Raw genomic sequence first — 23,307 nt, forward strand, 5'->3', positions numbered from 1 at the left:
AGGGTTCTGCTTGTAGCCAGGGTCTCAAACTGATAAATGAAGCAATCAGAAAAAAAACAAACCAAAACACTAAAAAACAACCAAAAAAGTAGGAAATAATACACGGAAAATGCTGGACTAGGCAAAAGGGGGAAAGCCGGTCATAGACCAGCAGCACAGAGCTGGCTGCTATCTCACCCTCTGCCAGAACTTACATCAGTGACACATTGGGGCTCTGGTCTCTCTCCCATTTTACCTTTAAACAGGGAATACAAACCTTGGCTCTAGAACAAGCAGGCATCCTGATGGTGTAATATTTGACTCTAATCACTTTCTAGACTGCTAAATTCGCTTTTGTTGATTTTCCTCCAAGATGAGGTAGGCCAACAAAATAACCATCTGTGTACCTCGGGGCAAGACAGCTACAAATACGAGGTGAAGAGAGTGAGGAACTATTTGCCACAAGCAGTGCACCCTTTGAGGAGGGGACCGTGCTACCACAGACCAAACCAATTAGAGAAAGGGTTTCTGATGATTTTCCTCTTTGGTAAGTCCACTTTCTGTCAGTTTGTACTCACTTGAGTTGATGGAAGAGCAGAAAAGGTATATTACATGTGTTATGAAGATAACTGGGGTTTGGAGTAATTCATATTATGCTGACACCACTCATCTTAAAAGGTAAAAAAGACTAGCAGCAAACCAATGCCTTCATAAATACCACTGCTGATGGGCACCATGCAAAAAACCAAAAAAGCACATTCTGACTTAATGTCATTTGTAAGGCTTATAGAATGTAGAGGCATCACAGAACCAGAACAAGCATAATAAAAAGAAAGGAAAGGACCTTTCTGAACTTTTGTGTAAATAAATATCAGAGATGCATGCAACAAAATAGATTTTTCTTTATTCTTGTAATTGAGTGCTCACAGTATTTCCTTTCTTTTTTGTACAAAAGTGGATGCAACTGTAACATAAAAAGCTCAAGAGCTACACAGAACATAGTATGATTATATCTCCCATAGCAGCTTCTTTCCTAATCCTCTTCCAAATCCCTCACATACAAAGATAAATTCTTGCAATCCTGACATTAGGATTATTCTTGAAGTAAAACATAAGCTGTAATCTTTCTGAAGCTGCCTGCTGCTCAGAATTAGGGCTGAGTGTCTGAGCATATCCATACTGCAGGGACCCACTGGGGCTCGTCCTGGGCACGATGTACTGCAGACAGCAGCTGTGCAGATGCTTCTTGTAAATTGTCATTCACAATCACATGATCAAAGAACTGCCCAAACTGAGCTTCCATTTTCTTAGCTGATTCTTCCATCTCCTGTAAATCTTCTTCCTGTGAGACAGAGTAAGTCCATAAAACTTCAGTGTTGTGTAGAGGAACATACCTGCACAATATCTGCAAAACACCTTTGGCCACATAAACAAGAGATGAATAGATAATGTCAGTCTGTTTTATTTAATTTACAGTTTGCTATAATAAAGCACATCTGCTACAGTCAGTTCTAGGTTTCAAAACCAGAGCTGCCTGCCATTTGCTTCCCAAGGAAGTACCTTGTGTCTCAGTATGCTCCATTTGCCCTAAAAAAGTTTTTCTAATAAGTGCTGGCAGAGAATGTTAGGGACTGGAAGGTAAATCTACTAATGCTTGTGTTCTTATTCCAAATTTTAGTTTATTTCCCCAGTGTCCATGTTACTTTCTGTCATAGCAATCATGAATCATTTCCAGATAGTTAGAGCCTGAGGTCTCCAAAATGTTAAGATGCTAAATTTGATGATGGTTTGCATGGAAACAATTGTGCCAAAGTGGTATATATATTTTAAATATAAGATATGCATTTCCTGCAAGCAGGATCTGTGTTTTATCTACAGAACTTAGTATAGAATTGATACTATCATTAAGCATAGATGAAATAATAACACAATCTTATAACTGTTAATATTAATAATAATAATACTGAGCAAAGCGCATTCCAAGTATTTCAGTGCAAACAGTATATATGTGTTGATTCAAATATTGACACAAGGCAGCTAATTAAAACAAAAATATGCAAAATAGCTTCTCCTTTTTGAAGACATTTTGAAGCAAAATGCCTCAGCCCCCTAGATTACAAATTACAATTGTTTTGCTTCAAAGCCAATCTGGAAGGGGGAAAGAAATCCCAATAAAATCCACAGAAAAACATAAGAATAATTAGATTTGATACTAAAGACACAGTAATATTTTAAGAGTTAACAGTGTAGTGTAGTAGAATGCATTATGTTCTAATAACAGAATCTCAGATTAATAAACTCAATCTTTTATTTCCAAATCTCACCTTGAACTTCATGTTCACATAATAATCTGTAATGATCCTGGCATTTTTACGAGTCTGCCTCATGCAACCTATGCTGGGTGGTTTGATGAATATAATGTAGGGCTTTAACTCATGGGTCCGGGCTATTTGTATACCCTGCAAAGGAAGAGTAAAATGAAATATTTCAAGTGTACTCATCCCAGTTTTACTCCCATAAAAAGCCAGTTGTTTACAACATACTGTTATCCCCAGACCTAGGAGACACTTTTTTCAGGAACACTTACTTGAAAAAGATCTCACTAATAATCTCTGGAGCAGACATTGTTAAGCAACTGTAGCATACAATTACTTAATTCTGCTTGGTAGCCTTTTTTAGGAGATGCCTTTAATACCAGTGGAACAGTGTCATTAACAGATCTCTACAATCAACCACATTAAAGATGCATTTGAAACCTGTTCTTTTTTAACTGTAAGGGAGCTACTTCTGGAACAAGTACCTCTATTGTTCCATGCTGGAAAAAAGTACCCTGCTTTCAGAACTCCATTACTGTGTAACATTTCCTAATGCTAATAAGTATTTTTAAATTACTGCGGAGCAGTGGAGGAAAAAAAAAAAGCTAAAGAAAATCATAGCATGTAAACTTGGTCACCAGATTTCAAGTATGTTACTCAGCACTAGTTCTGCTACCTCACTGGTCTTACTCAATGCTCCTCCCAAAACTTGTGCTTTAAACTCACATCCTAAAAAAATGAGAGTGGTACATCTGTCCAGGTGGCAAGAATACACACCCCATGCCCCAACAACTCCTCTTTTACCCATTTGCTTAAAAACATAACAGAAGAAACCCAAAGGACAGTTTTAGATGTGAAGACTAAGATGTGACCTCATCTGCCTCTTACAGCAGTTTCAGTTTTTGAGTAGTACCCCACAAATCTAGTAACCTAATTTCTGTTTTAAGCAGCACAAACCACTGCCACCCAAAGGCTTGGACACACTGGCTCTGCATAATTAGAGGTAAATATCCAAGAATTACTGAGTTATGGTGTCATTATTACATTCCATTAGAGGAGATGTTGAAACAACATAGCCCAAACAGCTCCTAAGTACTAAATATGCAAGTAATTCAGAGAAGGTTAGCAAGGTTTAGCTAGACACAGCTCTAAGTATCTTAAATATTTATAAGCTCAGGCTTTTATTAACCTCATCTTCATCAGCAAATTCAATGCAAAAATAGAAGGTAAAGTGAAATGAATAGCATCTTAAGTGAAGAAGCAGGTTACTAAGAGCTGTAACTTCTGGAGAGAAATACAGGCACAAAGGCACACTAAAACTTTCAGCCATTTCTTGATTACTTTACCTGTTGCTGCTTTTAACAAAGGGTGTTCTGAGATTGGTAATAGAAGGACAGAACTCTCAACTAATAGGGCTTGGAGAAGGAAGAAATCCCATGCAACAGGTCTTCATGTGAAAGACTAATCCTTACTTTAAGTAAGTATGAAAACTCATTTCCATTCCATCCAAACTAATAATGCAGCTGCTGGCTTGGTAAAAAATGCACTGTCTCAACATACTGGTCACTGTGGTACCACCACCCCCTAAGACACATGAAAAGAATAATCTGCCATTAATAAGCACCATGAGGTAAAGTGAAAAACAATACAAAGCAACTAACACTGTACCAATGGCTCAAGAAAGTAGAGAATATTATTTTTCCTTCCAGAAGATTCCCTGCCCCTTTACCACTCACCTGTGGTTCTAAATCTATTACACAGATCTTCCCTGCATCCAGGACTGTTCGCACTGCATCAATACTGGTACCATACAGGTACCCTTTGTACTCCCCATATTCCAGCATTCTGTAACAGTGGTGAGGAAGAAGGAAAATGAAAGAGCATTTGAGTTTCAAAAAGGTTCCATTTAAAGGTGAAATCTTCAAATATAATCCAGTGATCAGGACTGAGTGATCATAAAATGTAGTGAACACTATTCACCTTTGCTCTTCCCTGCTACACTGGGCACAAAAAACCATGACAGTTCAACATCTCCAAGACATGCATTTTTTACTCATCATGCTTTTATGAATTTGGTGTCTAGAGGTTGTGATTTTACTTGTCAATGCTTGTCAATTATATACTACAAATAACGTCTTAAATCTGAAGATCTCAAAGCACTTGGCACAGCTCAATGAGTGTCGCTTCTGTAGTGCTGAGCTGGTCTGTGTTAGAGAGGTTATTGATGAATAGGAAGGAGCAGACACTTTTGAATATTTAGCCCTTACAGTTTAACTACTCATGTGTCATCACTGCAGAGATCCTGCAACGGAGTTGTAGGTCAAGAACAGGTGTGACTGCTAAATTTTCAAAAGCAGTCTGGTTTCCAGGGGAGTTAAATGCATAACTTACAAGCACATGTAATGAGCTCAGGACTAGAGAGCCCACTTTCTTTTAGAAGGATTCTGAGATTAATTGTGGAGGAGCTATTTGCAACTGTATGAACACAGCATTTGAAGAAATTCTCAAGTAGTTTGACCCAAATTTATACCACACACACAAAGTAAGAGTGAAGGAGCCCAAACTTGGGACCTAACTACAAAACTGTATTTTCTTGAATCATGTTGCATTTTAGGTAATAAAAATGTAATTCATCTCTCGTGCTCACCTGTGGCTATACACCATGTTCTCAAAAGTTTCTTTCGATATGTAGTGATATTCACGACCATTCATTTCATAACTTTTCTGAACACGAGTGGTGTCTGAAGGAAGATATAACACACAAAAGCAATCAGCTGCAACAAAATTATTGTAACTTCGTAAGTAAAAATGAGAACTTAATGAAGAACTATGAATGAGTATTTTCATAAATAATAATATGAATTATTTCCATTTGTTAATCCAGGGCAAAGCCCTATATACTGTAATGGTTTGCCAATGACAAGTCATTGAAAGTTATCAAAGCACAACTGTATTTCTTGGAATGGAAGAGTAGTTTAATCCAAATAGTTGTGATTCAAAGTAATCAGGAACTGCCTTGGAACTGGTTGCACAACTCTTTTTACTCCTAGGAGGCAAAAATTTTTAAAGTTCATTCAGAAAACTCCCACAAGGTTCCCACACTTGCACCTTCGCCTTATCTGGGATCTTAAGTACTAGGTCCTGAATTTTCAGCTAGTTTCAGATACATAATTTCCAGTTTGGTTTTTTAAATTACAAGAACCAAATAAGCACAGGTAGAAATAATTTCAGTTGTTACGTCAGAAGTTAAGCTGCATAAGTCTCATCTGAGACTAGAAGGCTAATAAGGAAAGCTGCAAAGCCTATTAAGCACCAACTTCTGTTGTCTTCATTCTCATATCTGAGCACTTAAACCCTAAGAACTTAAAATATCTCCAAGAAACGTTTTTTTTTTTTTAAATCTAGAAAAAGCAAACACCAAAATTAAAACAAATCATGCAGATAACTTTTCACCTCCATAAAGCCTTTAATGGTTTCAGAAGCTGGAACTTAAGCATACCTTTGTTTGCCAAAATGAGATAGTATTTTAAACTAACCCTTACGAAAGTAAACAGAACTGGCTTTCAGTAGAGCTGAAGCAACACCCATAGAGCAAAGAGTGTATGAAGACACAAAGGCAAGAGGAAGGTACTTGGTATTTCCTATTCATGTGGTATTTCATGTTTGAAGTGGGGTAGTGGAGGAAAGAGGAAAAGCATTACATACGAGGTGTGGCACTTTGAAACTCTCGTGGGTTACTTGTGATCAGCCTCCGCCGTAGCTCATTCACACCAACTCCTGCAGGACCTGGAAAGTTGGAAAAGCAGCAAATAGTATTGACAGAGTATAAATCACTCCCCAGCAATATAGCCATACCCAGAAGGCAACTCACCAGTACTATTTTAAAAGAAAAAACTTATCAAATACTTCCAGACTTAGAAAGGACAATGGATTTGCCTTTACTTGGTTTGCTTTATCAGGACCATAGAACAATGCAGGACAGCAGCTTCCCTTCAGTCACTACAATTAAAGTCTCCTTGAGAGCCTGCAGACCGCTTAATACTCAGCATGTTCTATAACAAGAGTTATTAAAGGCATCTTTTCATACTCTCCATGACTGAGATTGTTCTAGTCTGGAGTTAAATACCCTTATTATTGTCGTATCTATGCATTTAACACTAGTTGTAGAAATGCCTCCTGTAAGGATGTTTTCTATTAAGTTACCAATGTTTTCCCATCATTTTTCAGTCCCAGCTGAATATAAAACTGAACCACTTCCCAAATGAAATCCATTATCGAGCAGCATTCATAATTTTATGGCTTCTTCTAAGGACTTTATTATTGTTGTTTTTAAACACCCACTATCTCAAGCAAAGATGATAACTACATCAAACTTTAACCCCAATAATGGGGTCAAATTACAATAATTCTTGAAGTGTTGCTTTGAGAGCTGCCTACACAGTTAGCAACCACTCCAGTCAGCAGCAGGAAACGCCAGTGGACCAGAGAATGCGTGACTGTTCCCTCTCCTCTGGCAGAGGAGGGTGAAGTGTGCCTGCAAAGGTTAACCTCTTACCCACGAGAATGATGAGTCTGTGCCGGTCTGTTGGGTGCCGCTGGTACCTGACCACCTCTTCATAGGGAGCTGCCAGGGTGCTGTAGCAGCTGCTGGGGCAGCGGGAGTAGCAGGACTGCTGGTTGAGCCGGGCCTTCCTGCGACACAGCCGCATGCTCCTGCGGAATCCAGCTGGAGGGGGCAAAGGCACAGGACTGGAAAATATATCCGACATGCAGGCAACTAGTTCTTTAGTCCAAAGGGGCTCTTTCTAAGCCACACAACATACTACCTTTTCTGAGCTCTTTGCAAGGTGAAGGTTAGGGAATTTCATTGCTGCACTTGATGTGACAGCTTGGTAGAATCTCTGAGCATTAAGTGACAGCTACAGAGTAGGTAAAATCCCGCTGAAAGTCACCTGAAAATTAGCCCAGAATTCCAAAAGAATCCCAGAACAAGCTAAAGAAGTAGTTTCTGACTACCTGAGGCATCCCTAGGAAACAGGTCAACTTTTTTCGATACTGTCGGGGGTTTGCTTTTATGAGGCAAGTCTGCAACATTTGCTCCAGCCTCCAGAACATGTATTCTAAAGGTCACTATAGTTTAACAGCCATAGAGGCAGGTTTGTTGCTCCACTTGACCATCCAACTCTGAAAACTTCACATACAGGTATACTTTTGTTTTGAACGTCCTCATGATTATTCTCAGTGGATGACAGACATTACTTTTAAGCAAAATTAATCATGAAGTCAAGTTTAAATAGCAGTGGCCAAGTCTCTGTAGAAACCTAGCAGGATGAAAGATTTAAATGGAGAGATTGGGCATTATTAGGAGGAAAGAGGCTTCCTGATGTTTGGAAAACAAAGTAAGCTGTATTCCATTTACTAAGTCTTCAGGTGATATAAAGAACAAAGTCTTTTATTTAACTTTAGACAAGCACTTGATCTAGATCAAGCCCCAAACATTTTACTTATCTTTAGTCATTGCATACCAATAAAGACTCGTTGACCAAATTCACCAAATTCTTCCTCTTCTAGAATACAAAGAACAAATATTCATGAAATAAAAAAGAACAGAGAAAGCTTAAAAGCTAGATGGCAAGCAATTATTGCTGATCCCAAGGAAAAAAATGAGTTTCAGTAAATATAGGGAAGTATGATGCCTAATTATTTTAAAAGCATGATACTCCATAATGTGAAATATTAAAATATTTCACATAACCAATGACCAATTCAAAAGGGTTATTGTAAGAAAAAAAAACTCCATGGAAAGTCTTAGTATTTTCTAAATCAAATTTGAAACTTAACATTCTATTTGTTTCATTCACAAGGTATCTAGATACCAGACAGTGTTTTGAAATTGAAATTAGTGAACAAAACCTCCACATAATTTAAGCTTTTCGGGTGAAATCTATCTTACAAGAACTCTGAGTTAAAATGATAACTAACAAGTCAGTAGCTCAAAATCAGAAACAAAAAATTTGTAACTCAAGTTTCTGCCCCATAGCATGTTTAGAAAATGCAACTTGTGTCTGCTCAGACCTTTCAGGCAAAATGAAGACCTGATTTTTTTATTTCTTAATTGGATCAGTGATATTTGTGCTCCAACATGTGAGCGTAACCTGTTTCCTCCAATTTTTTTTTATCCTCATTCTCAAGCTGTTCCTCATCAAGGTTTCACTATTCAGGTGAGACCTCTAAAACTCTGCATGTATTTTTTTTTAAATTATGTCTCTTGTATAAGGCTCAAACGTACCAATTTCCCAATAAATCAATGTTCAGAAAGTTTAGAAACTATTTGAGAAAGGTGTTTAGAAAACAAATAATGAAGGAAAAAATGGTGGCACTGTTTAGCTTTCTTTTAAAAAGGACTCCTTATTTTCCCCTAATCACGCATGTAATTTTCCAAGCTGTGCATTCCCTTTATTTAGGCCTTGTTAAAGCAAGAATGAGATACAGAAGACATAGGCATGTCTTTAAAAACATTTCCTTTATTCCAAGGAAAAACATTATTTTAATTTTCAAAGCTTTGAAATGCTTTTAGCACTAGACTCTTCAATTTACAATTCTCTCATAAGCGTGCAAGTATTGAAACAAAATTAGATGCACGTTAATTGCTCTTTCACGTCTATACACTCTTCATTACTTGTATCTTTACAATAGTTTTATTCCTACATTTCTATATGTACTATCAACTAGTTTATGACTATGAAAAAAATTCTTGGAACAAAACTGCTCATTCAGGGCAATGTTCAGAGTAATGTTCAGCTGACACATGCCCATATAATTTCTATCATCAGGTCTCTTGAGTCATCATTCAAACATATTTAAATATTTCTGCTTTGTCTACCCTCTCCGCTGTAGCATGGAAAGCAGTGTAGAATCCTACAGGAAACAAGCAATTCAGCTACCACATATTGCAAGAAGAGTGCTAAAGCATAAGCACAGATAAATTCTATTAGATTACTGCTTACAGGAGACAGGGAGGGAGAAAAAAGTTAGTGTTACCTTCTTTAAGCTCCTCTGCACAGTCAGATAGAGACAGACATAAAACAATTAGTTTTGAAAAGACAGTCTATACTATGATCTAACAAAAAATCCGACCAGCATTGTCCAACACATTTACAGAATGTAGAAAACAGGTGCTGCAGACATTAAATCTGAAATAGGCTTCTTTGAGCATGAATTCTCATTTCCCAAAGAATGCAAGACTCAACTGCAGCATCTGCATCAGTATCGTAGTGCAAAATACATCTGCAGCTACTGGTTAAAGTGGAATGTAGGATAGCAAATATTTGCACCTTTATTCCTCTGTGTGGATATAGCAGAGCTGACTCAGCACTGAGCAGTGAGCGGGATCTGCAACAGTAATCCCCAAGTGCAGCTATCAGAAACATCCTAGTGTGAAAACAAAAGACTGCTCTGCAGACCTGCTCATTGTGCCTTAAAAACCTTGGGCATTCCTTGAGAGGTAGAAGAGAACAAACCACTTGTGATAAGAGAAGAAGGTGCAGAAAGAACTGGCAGAAGAACTGGCAAGTAGAGACCTTGTGAAGAAGAGCAAATGTAAGGTAAAATGACACTCTTCGCCACAAAATTACCAAATACCTGAAATGAGAAGTTTAGCAGTAGTTTTATTTTAGGGGAGAAATTATTTATTTTAGAAGACTTAAGTTTTGCAGAACTCTCAATGTGCTATAAATAAGCAGCTGCTTCCTAAATGAAAAACAAAACAATCCCCATAGCATCTTGGTTAAAAACCCAGTACTTATTGATTTTATTTTTTATACATAAATAATGAATTTTATAGGCATTTTTCTTTCCTGTATGCCAGCCATGCCCATAATCAGGAATGCAGAAGCAGCTTTCCTCTTTACATCAACTCCCACAGGCACTGGGGATTCAGGCCTCCATATTACCGAAGGCAATCCAATTATCTGCTGACATCAGTGCAGCCCCTGCTGTCACAGCTCGCACGGGTACAACTGACGAGGGCTGGATAAACAGATCTGCTACTGATGCACGAGAAGAAACATTCACACTCATGGGATAAGAGGACAGAAACCTTACTACTAAGGTAATCAGAGAACAAGAGAAAGACTTAAAGCAACAGGATTTCACATAATGGCTTTTCAAGACAGAATTGCTTCTGAAGCTAAAGTGGCATTTTGGTTTTTGCCACCTGCTTGTTTCTAAGACACTTGTCTGTGAACACCCTTCTCACAGCAGAACAATAGCAAGGAATTTAGAGTTAGGTCAGAGGAACTTACCTGACTCAAATGTTTCTTCATCTTGTTTAGTAATCCAGATAGCAAAGATATTAAAATAAATTCAAAATTTAATTCTTTTCCTTCTAATGAATGTCAGAATCAGAAATCAGGTTTTCAGCTTCTCTTGGTCTGTCTCACATATACTTTTCCCCAGCTCCCTCTGTCCTGAGGTGGCAAAATACAGCTCATCATACTTGACTTAACTGCTTCATCTCTTTTCACACGGTGAAAAGGATCGCATCCCTCCATGAGAGCTTCTGAATTACCATGGAGAAGGAAGAATGAACTGCCCTGCTTTAGGGAGCAACCCAAGCTACCAATCTTTACACTCAGTGTTCACAAGTAAAAAACCTCTTCTTGCTCCTCGTTCTCTCAAGATCAGTTTGACAAGAAACTGTGTGGGTTCTCCAAGACCACAACAACCTGTGGCATTAAATATGTAATAGAGAAAAACCTATGGTAACTTTACAGCCACAATCCAACACCTGAATCAAACAGGCTGAATCTCATTCAAGCAGATATTTTTGTGCTGGTCAAAACACTTGACTATAAGCACTTTACACCTGAACTGCAAACAGCTCATTTTAATACACTAATACTAGTTGAGGCTTCCAGGGTATGAAAAATAGAATTTTCTACCCTTAACTTCACTGGTAGAATGAGTGGTTTTATCTAGGAAATGAGGCTTTTAACTAGCTACTGCCTTGAAGCAACTAAAATAATCTCCAGTGAATTCAGTTACCTGTTTCCACACACTTCTCGTCAATCTGCATGTCGTCCTCTACAGATCAACACAAGGGAAAAAAAATTCATCTGAATCAGAAAAACACTGTGGAGGAAAAACTCCCTTACAGATCTTACAAGACTGAACTCAGATATCAGAAACCAGATATGTGAAGCTCAAATTGTCCTTAGACATCTTTAAGGATTTTAACTGTTAACTCAAATTTAGTGAGGTTCCTTGTGTACAGTGAGCAAAAACTCTCAAGTGAGTGCTCTGAAGGGCTTCTGGCAGAGAGACAAATACATCTGACTTGAATTCTCCTCTTGAAATAATGAAAAGTTTAACATGCTTGTCAATCTGTTTGCCCAGTAGATATCTATTTATTAAGTGTTACCATGAGGGAATATAATTTTCTGTCCTATAGCTTTTAAATATCTTTCCAACATGCTACGCTCAAGGAAAGTGTTTTGCTTTTTATTTTTATTATTACTTTTACAAGGAAGAAAAGGAAAAGATCAATTAGGCTCTCTCTCAGTCCTCAGCCCACATCCATTTATGTGATCACATGAGCTTGGGCAATCTCACAGGCTCACAATACAGCAGTGTTTGTGTTTTGTTCTTGCATGCCCTTCCAGATAGGCCCAGCAGGGGCTATATTCCAATTACAGGGCGATTGTCAGAGTATCTATCAATTACATTCTGCCCATATGTATCCTTTAAAGAAATACTTTCTCAGAGCTGCTCCAGGAGAGAAAGAGGGAGAAGAAAAAGGAAATTTTGTCGTTCTTTCCTTTTCCATCCAAACGGTCACTTCCCTGACAGATAATGCTCAGCTAAGGTTTCCACTTTAGGACAATGAATGCATCTACTACTTTAGGTGAAAAAAGGCTGGATTTCAACTGTTAAGCATACAAAATACCAAGAACTTGGGCTTCTTCTGCATGTATGTATCAAAATACCTCATTTCTGACAACTTTTTAAAAAGCCTGTAAAACCATGTGCTGTATTGGTTCCAGGTACAGAAATGCAATGCTGTCCAGATGTGATTTCCTACCTTCTTCCACAGTGCTTACTGCTCACAGCATATCCATTGAAGCAGTTAAAATGCAATAAAATTATGGTGAAAGACAGCCTCAGCTCTAGCAATCAGTGCAAGAAGAATCCTAGCAAATTAAACACATTCCCTCTGGGATTAATCATGAGAGAAAAATTTTATACTTGCATAAAGGACCATAGAAGAAAATGGGGATAGAAAAAACAGGAAGAACATTCTTCTTCTGGGAATAATTGCATATTTACAGAAAATTATATTAAAATTTTATTTGACAGAGTATAATATTTCTGGATTGTTACCATGAATAAATTAAAGGGCAGCATAGCTTATCTTAGACCTCAAGAAAAGAAGTTCTATTATTCTCTCAATAGCTTTGATGGCAAAGAAACATTCTAAACATTGTATGGCACTTCTCAGTGCAGAGCTGGTATCTGTGTCCCTGAGAAGCCAGGCCAGTGCAATTGTCGCCTCAAGACTTACAGCCAATTCTCCTAGAGAGAACCGGCTGGTCTAGTGAGCTCCTAGAACTTAGAGACTTCAGAAGAAGTTGAATTCACAGCTTCCCTTATTCACAGATCCCAAGTACCCTGGAGACAACCATCTCCACCATCAGTACTCCAGGTACAATTATCATTAGATATTTGTTTTTCTGGGCATAGTTAACACACTTGAAAGTTCCAATATGGCTCCAGAAACAATGTCTTTGAATTAAACTGAATTATATAAGCTTCTATTTCAGTATCCCTGAAACAGAGACAAGATCTTTCTTTCCTGCTGTATTGCTCAAGTAACTTTTCACTCACACATTGATGATTTGAGACAGAGATGGGGCTGGAAAGGCTGAGACCACCAGAATTCTCGCTGCTTCCTACACAGAAATAAACTTGTCACAGTTAAAGAAACAAAACAGTCCACAAGCACATTAGGCTCCAGTCAGATTCACTGCTTACATGAAAAATTGATCGGTACTGAACTGAGAGAAGACAGCAAGAACTGAAACATTACCAATGTTTTAGCCCACTACAAAGTCCTGAAATAAAACCAATGTGCTATCAGAATTATTCAAATTTCCAAATCAGCAGCCCAGAAATATAAAGAGTTTATGTAAAAGTCCAGAAAGATAAGCCATACTATGGTACAGACTCCTGGAAATAGAAGAGTACGCTACTGGTAAGGGTAGTAATACTACTGCCTCCATTACTACACAGAGCCTCTTGCTTGCAGCCTGAGTCAACCCAGTTTGATTTCACCTTGCATTATACAGACTGCAGGCAGGTTTATATTTATTACAAAGTGAAGTTTATCATCTGCTATTGCATGGCCTTATGTTATCCTGGGGGTACCACAGGACATGTGGTTAAAGGATCAGATTGAAAAGTTTGCTACCGCAGTGTAAAACCTCTGATTCTGAATGCATGTAGTGTAAAACTAATTGTCTATTTATGAAGAAAATAATAAGCAAGAAATTATTGTTCTTCCTTGAGTGTTTGGGGTTTTTTCTCTGTTCTTTTCATCTGGTCTACTCAGTTTTGACCAAAGCTGAAGAGGTCACTCATGCATCACTGGACATCTTAAAAAAATACGATGCTTTAGTGTCCCACTCTTCCCCTTGCTTTTTTTTTTTTTCATCATAGATGATAGTCCTTCAGTAGTCAGGGCCCTCAATTTCCACACATCTTTCAGCTGCTACACTCCACCAGACGTCTTAGCAACCAGCATGGAGACTGGACAAACGCTGCAAATTCCCTAAATGGCAATTTGAGACTATAGCAGTGCTTTCAAAAGCTTGTGCTCACACAGGTGCTCTTAGGGGGGAAAAAAAGCAACAAGTCAGAGATCAGAAAGACGAAAGATGCTTGCCAGATGTCACTCTGAATCATACAGCTACAAAACTTACAAAAATTTTAAAAGAAGTGTGAATGACTAGCTAATTTTTTAACCAGAAATCAGGAAAATGATGATTTCTTTACCTTTTAAGAAGATGATTTGAGGGTATGAGTCCAGCACAGGCACTGAGATCTGAAACTTTCCTAGCCTGCCACCAGAGAGCATCATTCTGGTCCACAATCTGGAGTATTTCACCCCTCTTAAAAGGCAAACCTGCATCAGCACATGGTATGGCAGGATCTTGCAAGGGCCAGTAATCTGCCATTGCTCGCACATAAAGCTGGTAGAGCAAATACACAAGAGTCAGCAGAAGCCAAGTTTAGAACAGATACAACACAAGCTTTACAATCACAGGGCCAGATATTGCTGCAGCTTCAGTCTAATGATGAAGTCAAGTTTTAAAAACCAGATCAAGCCTTAACCCTCTCTGTTCATTAAATGAGGAAAAGACCCCCATTTGTCTCATACTTTATAAGAAGAACTGACCTTCAACCTGTAGATCACTCTGGAAGTGCCTTCATTACACAGTTACATTTCTACTTACTGTCTTTACTGCTTCAGCAACAACGTATTGATGTCAGCTGAGAGGCAGCCATAAAGGCAAGGTAGCACTTTAGAGATTGCAACAACTTTCCAGGCAACACCATGCCTTTGTATCACACAATTAGGTACTACTGCTACCATCTGGAAAAAGAAAATGAATGTTTCTTACCGTTGTTTGGTTGCTGACAGGCCGATCAGAAACTGGAATTAATTTGAACATAATTGTCCCCTGAGACAGGGCCTAAATTATTAGAAAAGAATTAAAATATGGTTGGTATTCAACACAAGTAATCAAACATAGATATGACAAACTCAAACCATGGCTTTAAGGATACTGCAACGTTGGTGTTACAGATAGAGTTCAGGTAGACAGAATCAATGTGACAATACTGTATTTTTTCCAAAAGGAAACTCAAGAATGAAAGATCAGAGTTTTGCTAAATATTTTTTAATTTAATGCAAGCTATGTTTCATTGTAAGTATATGTAATTTCAGCGGTGATTCACACCAAACTCTTCTACTGAAATCTCATTTAAGTTAGTGGCAGGGTCTGGTTAAATGGGTGATACAAAGGGGGAGGAACATAATTTAGTAATTAAACATTCCAATACAGTTTGTATTTCTTATACCTAGAAATGGTACAACCAGGGCAATAGCACATAGACTTGGTATGATTACACACAGAAATACCTCACTGGCTGGCACTTTAAACTTTGCAGTCAAAAACCCTGAAAAATCTGGGCAAAATGACAAAACAGGGACGTCTCAACAGATTTCTTCATGAGAATTTTGGCAACAGTAATTACACTGCCCTTTTCTTCCAAGGTGAGGTGTGTAGCTTACAAGCTCATTCACTCTGCTTTAGTGCATTTTATAACAGGGACTCTTACTAGAATAGCAGCTTTCCACTACCTTCTTGTGGAGTATTAACTGAGTGGCACTTCTAGAAAAAGTTATGAATCAGTGAAGTCTGAATAAATTAGTATTTTTCCCAGAAGCTGCAGAAGGAATGGTCACAATTAAGTTAATTTCTGCCCAGAAGAGAAGTCAGATTTAATTCTGGTTTCATATATTCTGATTCATGAGCAGTTATGAACTTCATTCACAGAAATTCACAATCTGAGTTTTCTGTTAAAAATGTTAGGCTTTCTCATGTACAAGAGTATGTAAAAGAGCGAGCATACAAATAATCTTAAGGTACAAAGTAGAAAATATATTTTAAAAATATTAAATACCAGAATATTAATGACTTGCTCAGGCTCAAGTCCCTCAACAGGAACTCCATTTACTTCCACCAGTTTGTCTCCAGCATACAGCAACCCTACCATGAAAACAAATATGAAAACAGCAGCAGGAGTTTTGTCACAGCATGATTTATCTTAGATAGGCAAGGCAGGGTCACTGCACCAGGTATGGAGGAAAGTATTTTGGATTCAGGCTGCATTGCCCCTGGATGGGACTGCAGACTGCTGTGGGTCACAAGGAGCTTGCATGCTTCAGCTTTCTTAATCCTTCCCACTCCCCCATATGACATCTTTACAATCTACCGATGATTTGCCTTAAAATCAGCATAAACATTTTAATATTGCTCCATTTCCCAAAGTAACTTATCCTATATTAATAGACCATGAGACTTGGAATAAGACCCCTAAAAACTCCAGATGCAGTGAGAGGCTCTGGGACTCCTCTCTGTCCTTTAAAGTCTTCACAATATTGTTTTCTTTTCCATGTTCCTTTAACTTAATTAAAATATTAGTCAAACTGGGAACTTAATCAGCTATTTTCTGCAAGTTGGGTTTTCTTCTCTATACAAAGGTCAGAAAATACTAAAAGGAACTATTTTATAATGATTACAGTTGAATTTTACTTCTGAGGTTTTACATTTTAGTTACATTTCCTAAGGGACATGGAACACATTCAATTCTAGGATGACAAATTAGTAACATTTCCAAGGAAACTCCTTGCAAGATTGCTTAGCTACTAGTGCTAAGCAAAGTGTTTAGCAGAGTAGTGCCAAAAAGTATTATTATGTGTTCCTTAAAGCACATAATCTTCTAGAATCACCAACTATTGATGTTTATCATTTCTCCATTAGGGAATGTGCTACGTTTCATACTACACTGCAGCTTGGGATATCCAGGTATTGGTGCCAAGAACACAGAACGAAAACTGGATTTCTACCTCAACTCAGTCTAAGACAGCAAATTCATCTGAAAATTTATGAAGCAATATTCCAAGTCACTGCAATGCATCAGTGCTGTCCCATGTGCACATCATCTTGGTCTATAATGGAAGATTAATCATAGAAGCGAAGGTATTATCTTACTTCAAATATCTTATTTCAAGTTCAGTTTTACGCATCACTTTGTTTCAAATTCCACTTACCACTTCTGTCTGCCAGCCCACCATGGATCACACGGGCAACTGTTATGTCACCTGTTATCTCATGGCGTTTAATGGTGGCACCCTGGCAGGTAAGAACAAAGACACTGATCACCAAAGAGGCCCAGTAAGTTTCCTTCCATATCACAAGTCTGATCTTCACACTGACACAAAGTCATTGAGGGTTACAGCCTTTTTACCACGGCATGGATATAGCAATAACCACAGAATCATGGAATAAGCTGAGCCGGAAGTGACCGCAAGGATCACTGAGTTCAACTCCTGGCCCTGCACAGCCCATCCCCAAGAGTCACACCCTGTGCCTGAGAGCATTGTCCTCTTCCTGAATTCTGCCAGGCTTGCTGCTGTGACCACTTCCCTGGGGAGCCTGTTCCAGTGCCCTCTGGGTGAAGAAGCTTTTTCTGATATCCAACCTAAACCTCCCTTGACACAACTTCAGGCCATTCCCTCTGCTGCTGTCACTGGTTCCCAGAGAGAAGAGATCAGTGTCTGCCCCTCCCCTTCACAGGGAAGTTGTAACTGCAGTGAGGTCTCTCCCTTAGTCTCCTCCAGGCTGAACAGAGCGAGTGACCTCAGCTGCTCCTCATACAGCTTCTCCCTGAGGCCCTTCACCATCTTCATGGCCCCCTTTGGACACTCTCTAATAGTTTAATGTCTTTCCTACATCATGGCACCCAAAACTCCCCCAGCACTCGAGGTGAGGCTGCCCCAGTGCAGAGCAGAGGGGACAATCCCCTCCCTTGCCCAGCTGCCCATGCTGGCCTGATGCACCCCAGGACATGGTTGGCCCTCCTGGCTGCTAGGGCACTGCTCATATCCAACTTGCTGTTGACCTGGACCCCCAGGTCTCTTTCCACAGCACTGCTTTCCAGCACCTCATTCCCCAGTCTTTCCATACATCCAAGGTTGCCTCATCCCACGTGCAGAATCTGGCACTTTCCCATGTGGAACTTCACATGGTTGGTGGTTGCCCAGGCCTCCCTGCCCTCAAGGGAGTCAACAGCTACTCCCAGTTTTGTATCATCTATGAACTTGCTCAGTACCCTTTCCAGTCCTGTGTCTGGATCATTTATGAAGATGTTGAAGAGCACAGGGCCAAGGATGAAGCCCTGCAGAACCCCACTAGTGACAAGTCCCCAGTCTGATGTAACACCAGTCACTTACAGCCCTTTTCACCCAACCCATGAGCCACTTGCTCACCCATCCCATAATGTGCTTATCCAGCTGGACATTTTGTCCAAAAGGATACTTTGAGAGACAGTATGAAAAGCTTTACTGATACATCAATTGGCTTCCCCTGATCAGCTAGCTGGGTTACCTTGTCATAAAAGGCAATCAGGTTTGATAAACAGGACTCTCTCCTCATGAAGCCATGCTGGCTGTGACCAATGACAGTGTTGTGCCTCAGGATTTTCAGTATCTCCCAGAATAATCTTCTCCGTAACTTTACCAGGCACTGAAGTGAGCCTGACAGGCCTGTAGTTTCCAGGACTGTAATGTATTAGTACTGTGTCCTTCAATGTCTTCAACTTCCATCACACGAAAATAACCTCACTGAGTGACAGTTAGAAATCTTTTTTATCTCCAATATTACAGCTATCTTTTCCTAAAACAGATTAGCTAAGCTGTACGATGTTTGCTGCTTGTAAGTACAAATGATTTCTTAAGAACTTTCAAAGTCTTTCCTCCTTTCTGTTTTGGCCATGGGAATAACTCTCAATCTAGTTTGGTTTTATCTCATATAATGAAAATACATCTGCCAAATGTTCAAACCCTGAGCAGACAAGGCACTGAACAACCTACTCTAGTCACACCCATACTGTGCAGAGCTAGATGGTCTCCTCAGGCCCTTTCCAACCTCAGCAATTCTTGTGATTCTGTAAAATCTGGACAAGAATGCACACAATCCCCATGACATTCCTGGGAAGAAACCAACATGCATCCAATGCATTATCAATTCTTTCTAAGTTAAAGTAATTTGACAGACACAAGGAAGGTCCCTCACCAGAGGCTGGTTGTTTTTCACTAAGCAGACAATCCTCATAGCTTCTTCATTTTCAGGTATGTTGTCTGGCAGTGGTGGAAGGGTTGGTTCAAAATCTTTCTGGGCCACAGTATCATGAGCAGATAGCAAGGCCTGTTCCAAATGAAAACAAGGAAACAAACCAACAAATCTATAAGCAAAGATAATACAATAGCAGAGCTTTAAAAAGCAAGTGGTCAGAAAATAGAACTCACTGAATGTGTTCCTTTGTGAACACAGATGCCTTGCACATACTGACATTTTCTTCTTTCCACCAGGAAAATAAACCATTAAAGTTTTAAGAACAGTTCCTCTGTTTCTTGTAGAAAATTTACAAAAGATGAAATATTTCTATTTGGAGCTCTTGCATTAAGAATGTACATTTTGCAATTTCAAGGAAAATTTGGTTTATATATCTGCATTAACTGCCCATAATTTAAAACTTTGTAAGAAACATCTTTCAAACACAGCCTTAAGAAAAATGCAGCCCACTGCAGGTACTTCAGATACACAGTCCACATTTGATCTCATGATCAGATTAGTTCATCATTAGTTAACTATGTCTCTTCTGGTTCCTTTACTAGTTGTTGTGAACAGCTACCCGTCCATTGCCATTCCCACTGCAGAGAGCTCCATGAGCAAACTTTCTTTCCTTAGGCGGGACTTGCCTTAAAGTGTGGAGAGCGCAGTAGCCGTCTTAGCTCTTTGATCTCTCCTGACTGAGGGGCTTCACGCAGCAACTCTACCACCTGATACAGTAAGAAAGAAAGCACAGAGATGGATTCTAGAGGACAATTCGTTTAGAAAGCTCTACACTGACTATAAAGGAATATGGTATGGAGACAATGTAAAGCCCCCCCCCCCCCCCATTTTAAGAGTCAGAGGATGTCCGTGGTTTGCTCTAGAACTGGACAATATGACCACAGCTGCACAACAGTCAGCCAGGCTTAATTTAGTTCAGGCACAGTGCCATGTGCTCTAAATTAGTTTTTGCTCCCATCTCTCAACCAATTTCATCACTAGTCTCGGTTTCTCTACTTTGTCATTAACTCTCCCACTAATTAAAAGATTAAGAATTCAGCTATTATAATTAGAAAAATCTAAAAAGCTTTTCAATATCCTCACGTCAGTCTGCTTGATTGTAGCCAGAGCACTGCACCACAGAGTTACATGGGAAAAAAAATACATGGTCAGAGATAAAACAATTAACGTTTGTGTTCATTACACTGGCCAGGATTTGCGTAGTCCAGCAACCACAGCTGTGCCCATTTCTCATCGCCCCCCTCACCACAACAAGGGCTGATGAGTAGTTTCACAAATGTGCAAGGAGTTTCAAGTTTATATACTGTACTTAGACCTGAGACACAGAATAAATACCAGAACACTTAACTGCAGCAGAGCCTGTTCATTTGGTATGAGAAAGTAAAGCAATAAACTGTGCGCACAGTCTCACCTCACGACTCAATGCACGTGCCTGCAGCGTGACAGGAGCTGGTCTTTTTCCAAGATAGTGTTGGAGGCATTCATAAATCTGTTGCATGCCATGACAGACAAAACAAGGCAATGGTGACATTGACCAGTTCACATGATCTTATAGATACATACATGATTGCAATGGACAACACTATTTCTGGAAACTTCTCAGCCCAACTAGAGCCCCAGAGTCTGCAATCTAAATTCTTAATATCTAATGCATCTGGAACTGAGTCTTGAACACAACACCTTTCCATATTATCAGCTAGCTAGCCAGTTGATACTGTAGTTTTGAATTTTCCTAGAAGAAAAGCTGTCTACACAGGTCAATAGTTTGATAGTCAGTTCTCTGATTCGTAGCCTGTTTCCTTCCTCTCTAGTTGAAGGCCTAATTTCTGCATTTAAAATGCCCTTATGGGCATTCCTATCCAGTAAAAGCTCTTCTTTAAAAATCAAAGATTTTAAAAATCCTACTTAAAGAAAAGCAGAATTTGTACAGAATTAGTCTCAGAGATAAAATTCTTCTCAAGATAGAAACACTGGTCAAACTCTGTTCTCTAACAATATAAGATCTTCAATTACACATCAGATGAATGGGCTGCAAAATAAAAAAATACAGTGTCACAGGCCAAGAAGTGGGATGCGTAGGCATAGAGAAATTTAAGAACAGGAAAGAGAACTGAGCAATTATGTGTTCAGTCTCTGTCCCCTGCCCTTAATACAGACAGGTAAGGTAGAAGAGCCTAAATGTCTACCACAATATGGAAGAGAACGCGTTCTTTTCCTTTAAAGCATAAGTGGTTTTGTTGACTGTGACTGCTGATGTTAGAACTGACATCAGGACCATCAGCACTTAGTGTAAATAAGCATTTATTGTCCTGATATGGCAAAATCAAGTAGTTGTTCCCAAGAGATTGTTCTGTAGGTGACCTTTGCTTTCCCAGCTGTGCGGTACCTTACCTTCAGCAGTGCTTGCAGCCAGCGAGATCTGAGCAGGTCATAGAGCATGCCAACGCCATTGACATCTCTCTTACAGAGCAAACTGAGCTCTTGCAGCGCTAGAGTCAGAACATGAGACACACCTGAGCCCAAGAAACAGAAAAGCGCAAGACACTTCAGTACAAAGAGAAGACCAACCAAAGCCAAACAGTGACCCAGACCTTTGAAAGGCACCTGTCCTCAATTTGTACTTCTAAGAAACGCACAGACATTTCCTACCTGCCTTGCCTTTTTTCCTGCAATCAACTCTGTTGCATAAGAGCTATTTTACCATGTTATTAGCCAGCAGGGTTAGGCCAATACCAGCAATTTGCAACTGACCTGTGAGAAAACCATACAGGCAATCTCACACGTAACAGTCTGGGTTCAAGCTCATACTTCCTACTGAGGAAAGGTGAAATGACAAAAAACTCCTTGGCTTTATAAGCCAGAAACAAATGCCAGGTATTCTCCTCTGATGCTCTCTTAAGTTAACTGCACACCACCACTAAACATCAAGAATTATTCCAAGTATTAAGTAGTAATACTTCAGACACATTCATCTTTCTCATGACTCAATGGAAGAAGAGGCACAGAGACCAAGGAATAAAACTTTTTTCAAAGAGAAATAAAACTGAGAAAGAGATGCAAAAGTTACCATTATCTTTACTGCTGACTGTTGGCACCTCCATCTTCTCCTTTATTCAAGGAGATTCCACCCACTTTGAATACTGCATTCACACCACGTTGGTTTCACAAAGATAGACGCTGAACTAGGGAAAAGAGCACCCTCATATCAGAATACTCTCAGGTATTTTGCACTGATAAGAAAGCAGAATTTGAAACAAAGGAAGGGGTAGGCAATAATAATTTGTATTTAAAGTCACCGTGGGTGTCAAAAATAAATTATATATGAGTCCCACCTGTAAATTCAGCTACCCAGTAGTGTCCAAGATGCAGACAGACAAACTTCAACTGCAATATGACATTTTAATCTCTTTATGGAACTGTCATTTGCTTGCTTCATTAAGTCATCTAAAACAGAAAGCTGTTTGGTCCATCTTCTGTCTCTCCATCTTCTTAAGTGTACTACCATGGGAAGTTGTAATTTTTTCTAAAGATTTAAATCTTGTTTTATATCCATATAAATCATATTCAAGGACACATTACATTTAATTCCTCTTAATACTGACACAATATTAAAAATGAAAGACTCATGTTTCTCCTGAATTTACACTGAGCAAAAACATGATTTTGAAAAAATGGATCCCTGTCTCTATCGTTATTAGAGTTCAAGGTTCTTGAAAGATTTGTTCCAGAGAGATTTCATTATTTTTCTCTATTTCCTCACAGTGAATTAAAACACAAAAACCCCAAGCCCAGATAAAAAACCCCACTCCTTACTTTACTGGTATCATCATCTCTCCCAGGCAATTTATACTGTCACTTCTAGAAATGGAATCAAAGAAGTTATTTGCTAATCTAAAGATGTGTTGCTGATTAATTATAAAAAGCAGCATATACTACCTTATTTTTTTCTTTAATTTAAAAATCAGCATTTTTAAGCAATGCAGGAAGACGACACTTACTAATTAATATGTATCCATGCCGCATGATCTTTCCAC

At 39.0% G+C, this 23,307-nt stretch overlaps 1 protein-coding gene across 1 annotated transcript; it reads right to left on the minus strand.

The window, feature by feature from the left end:
- Positions 1–879: 879 nt before the first annotated feature.
- Positions 880–22,395, minus strand: MPP4 (MAGUK p55 scaffold protein 4). Its single transcript, XM_066189693.1, has 21 exons — positions 22,341–22,395; positions 21,665–21,786; positions 20,685–20,762; positions 19,900–19,980; positions 19,214–19,345; positions 17,191–17,272; positions 16,041–16,126; positions 14,975–15,046; positions 14,346–14,542; positions 13,179–13,243; positions 12,376–12,393; positions 11,340–11,378; positions 10,598–10,618; positions 9,336–9,350; positions 7,820–7,861; positions 6,850–7,020; positions 6,000–6,080; positions 4,942–5,035; positions 4,031–4,139; positions 2,304–2,438; positions 880–1,321 (listed from the first exon to the last, which is right to left on the minus strand). The coding sequence occupies exons 1-21, from the start codon at positions 22,372–22,374 to the stop codon at positions 1,130–1,132; spliced, it is 1,866 nt and encodes a 621-aa protein (XP_066045790.1). The 5' UTR covers positions 22,375–22,395; the 3' UTR covers positions 880–1,129.
- Between the last annotated feature and the right edge of the window lie 912 nt (positions 22,396–23,307).

Source organism: Chamaea fasciata, unplaced genomic scaffold (assembly GCF_029207755.1).
Source record: "Chamaea fasciata isolate MVZ Bird 193981 ecotype frontalis unplaced genomic scaffold, bChaFas1.0.hap1 SCAF_8, whole genome shotgun sequence".
Classification (NCBI taxonomy): Eukaryota; Metazoa; Chordata; class Aves; order Passeriformes; family Sylviidae; genus Chamaea; species Chamaea fasciata.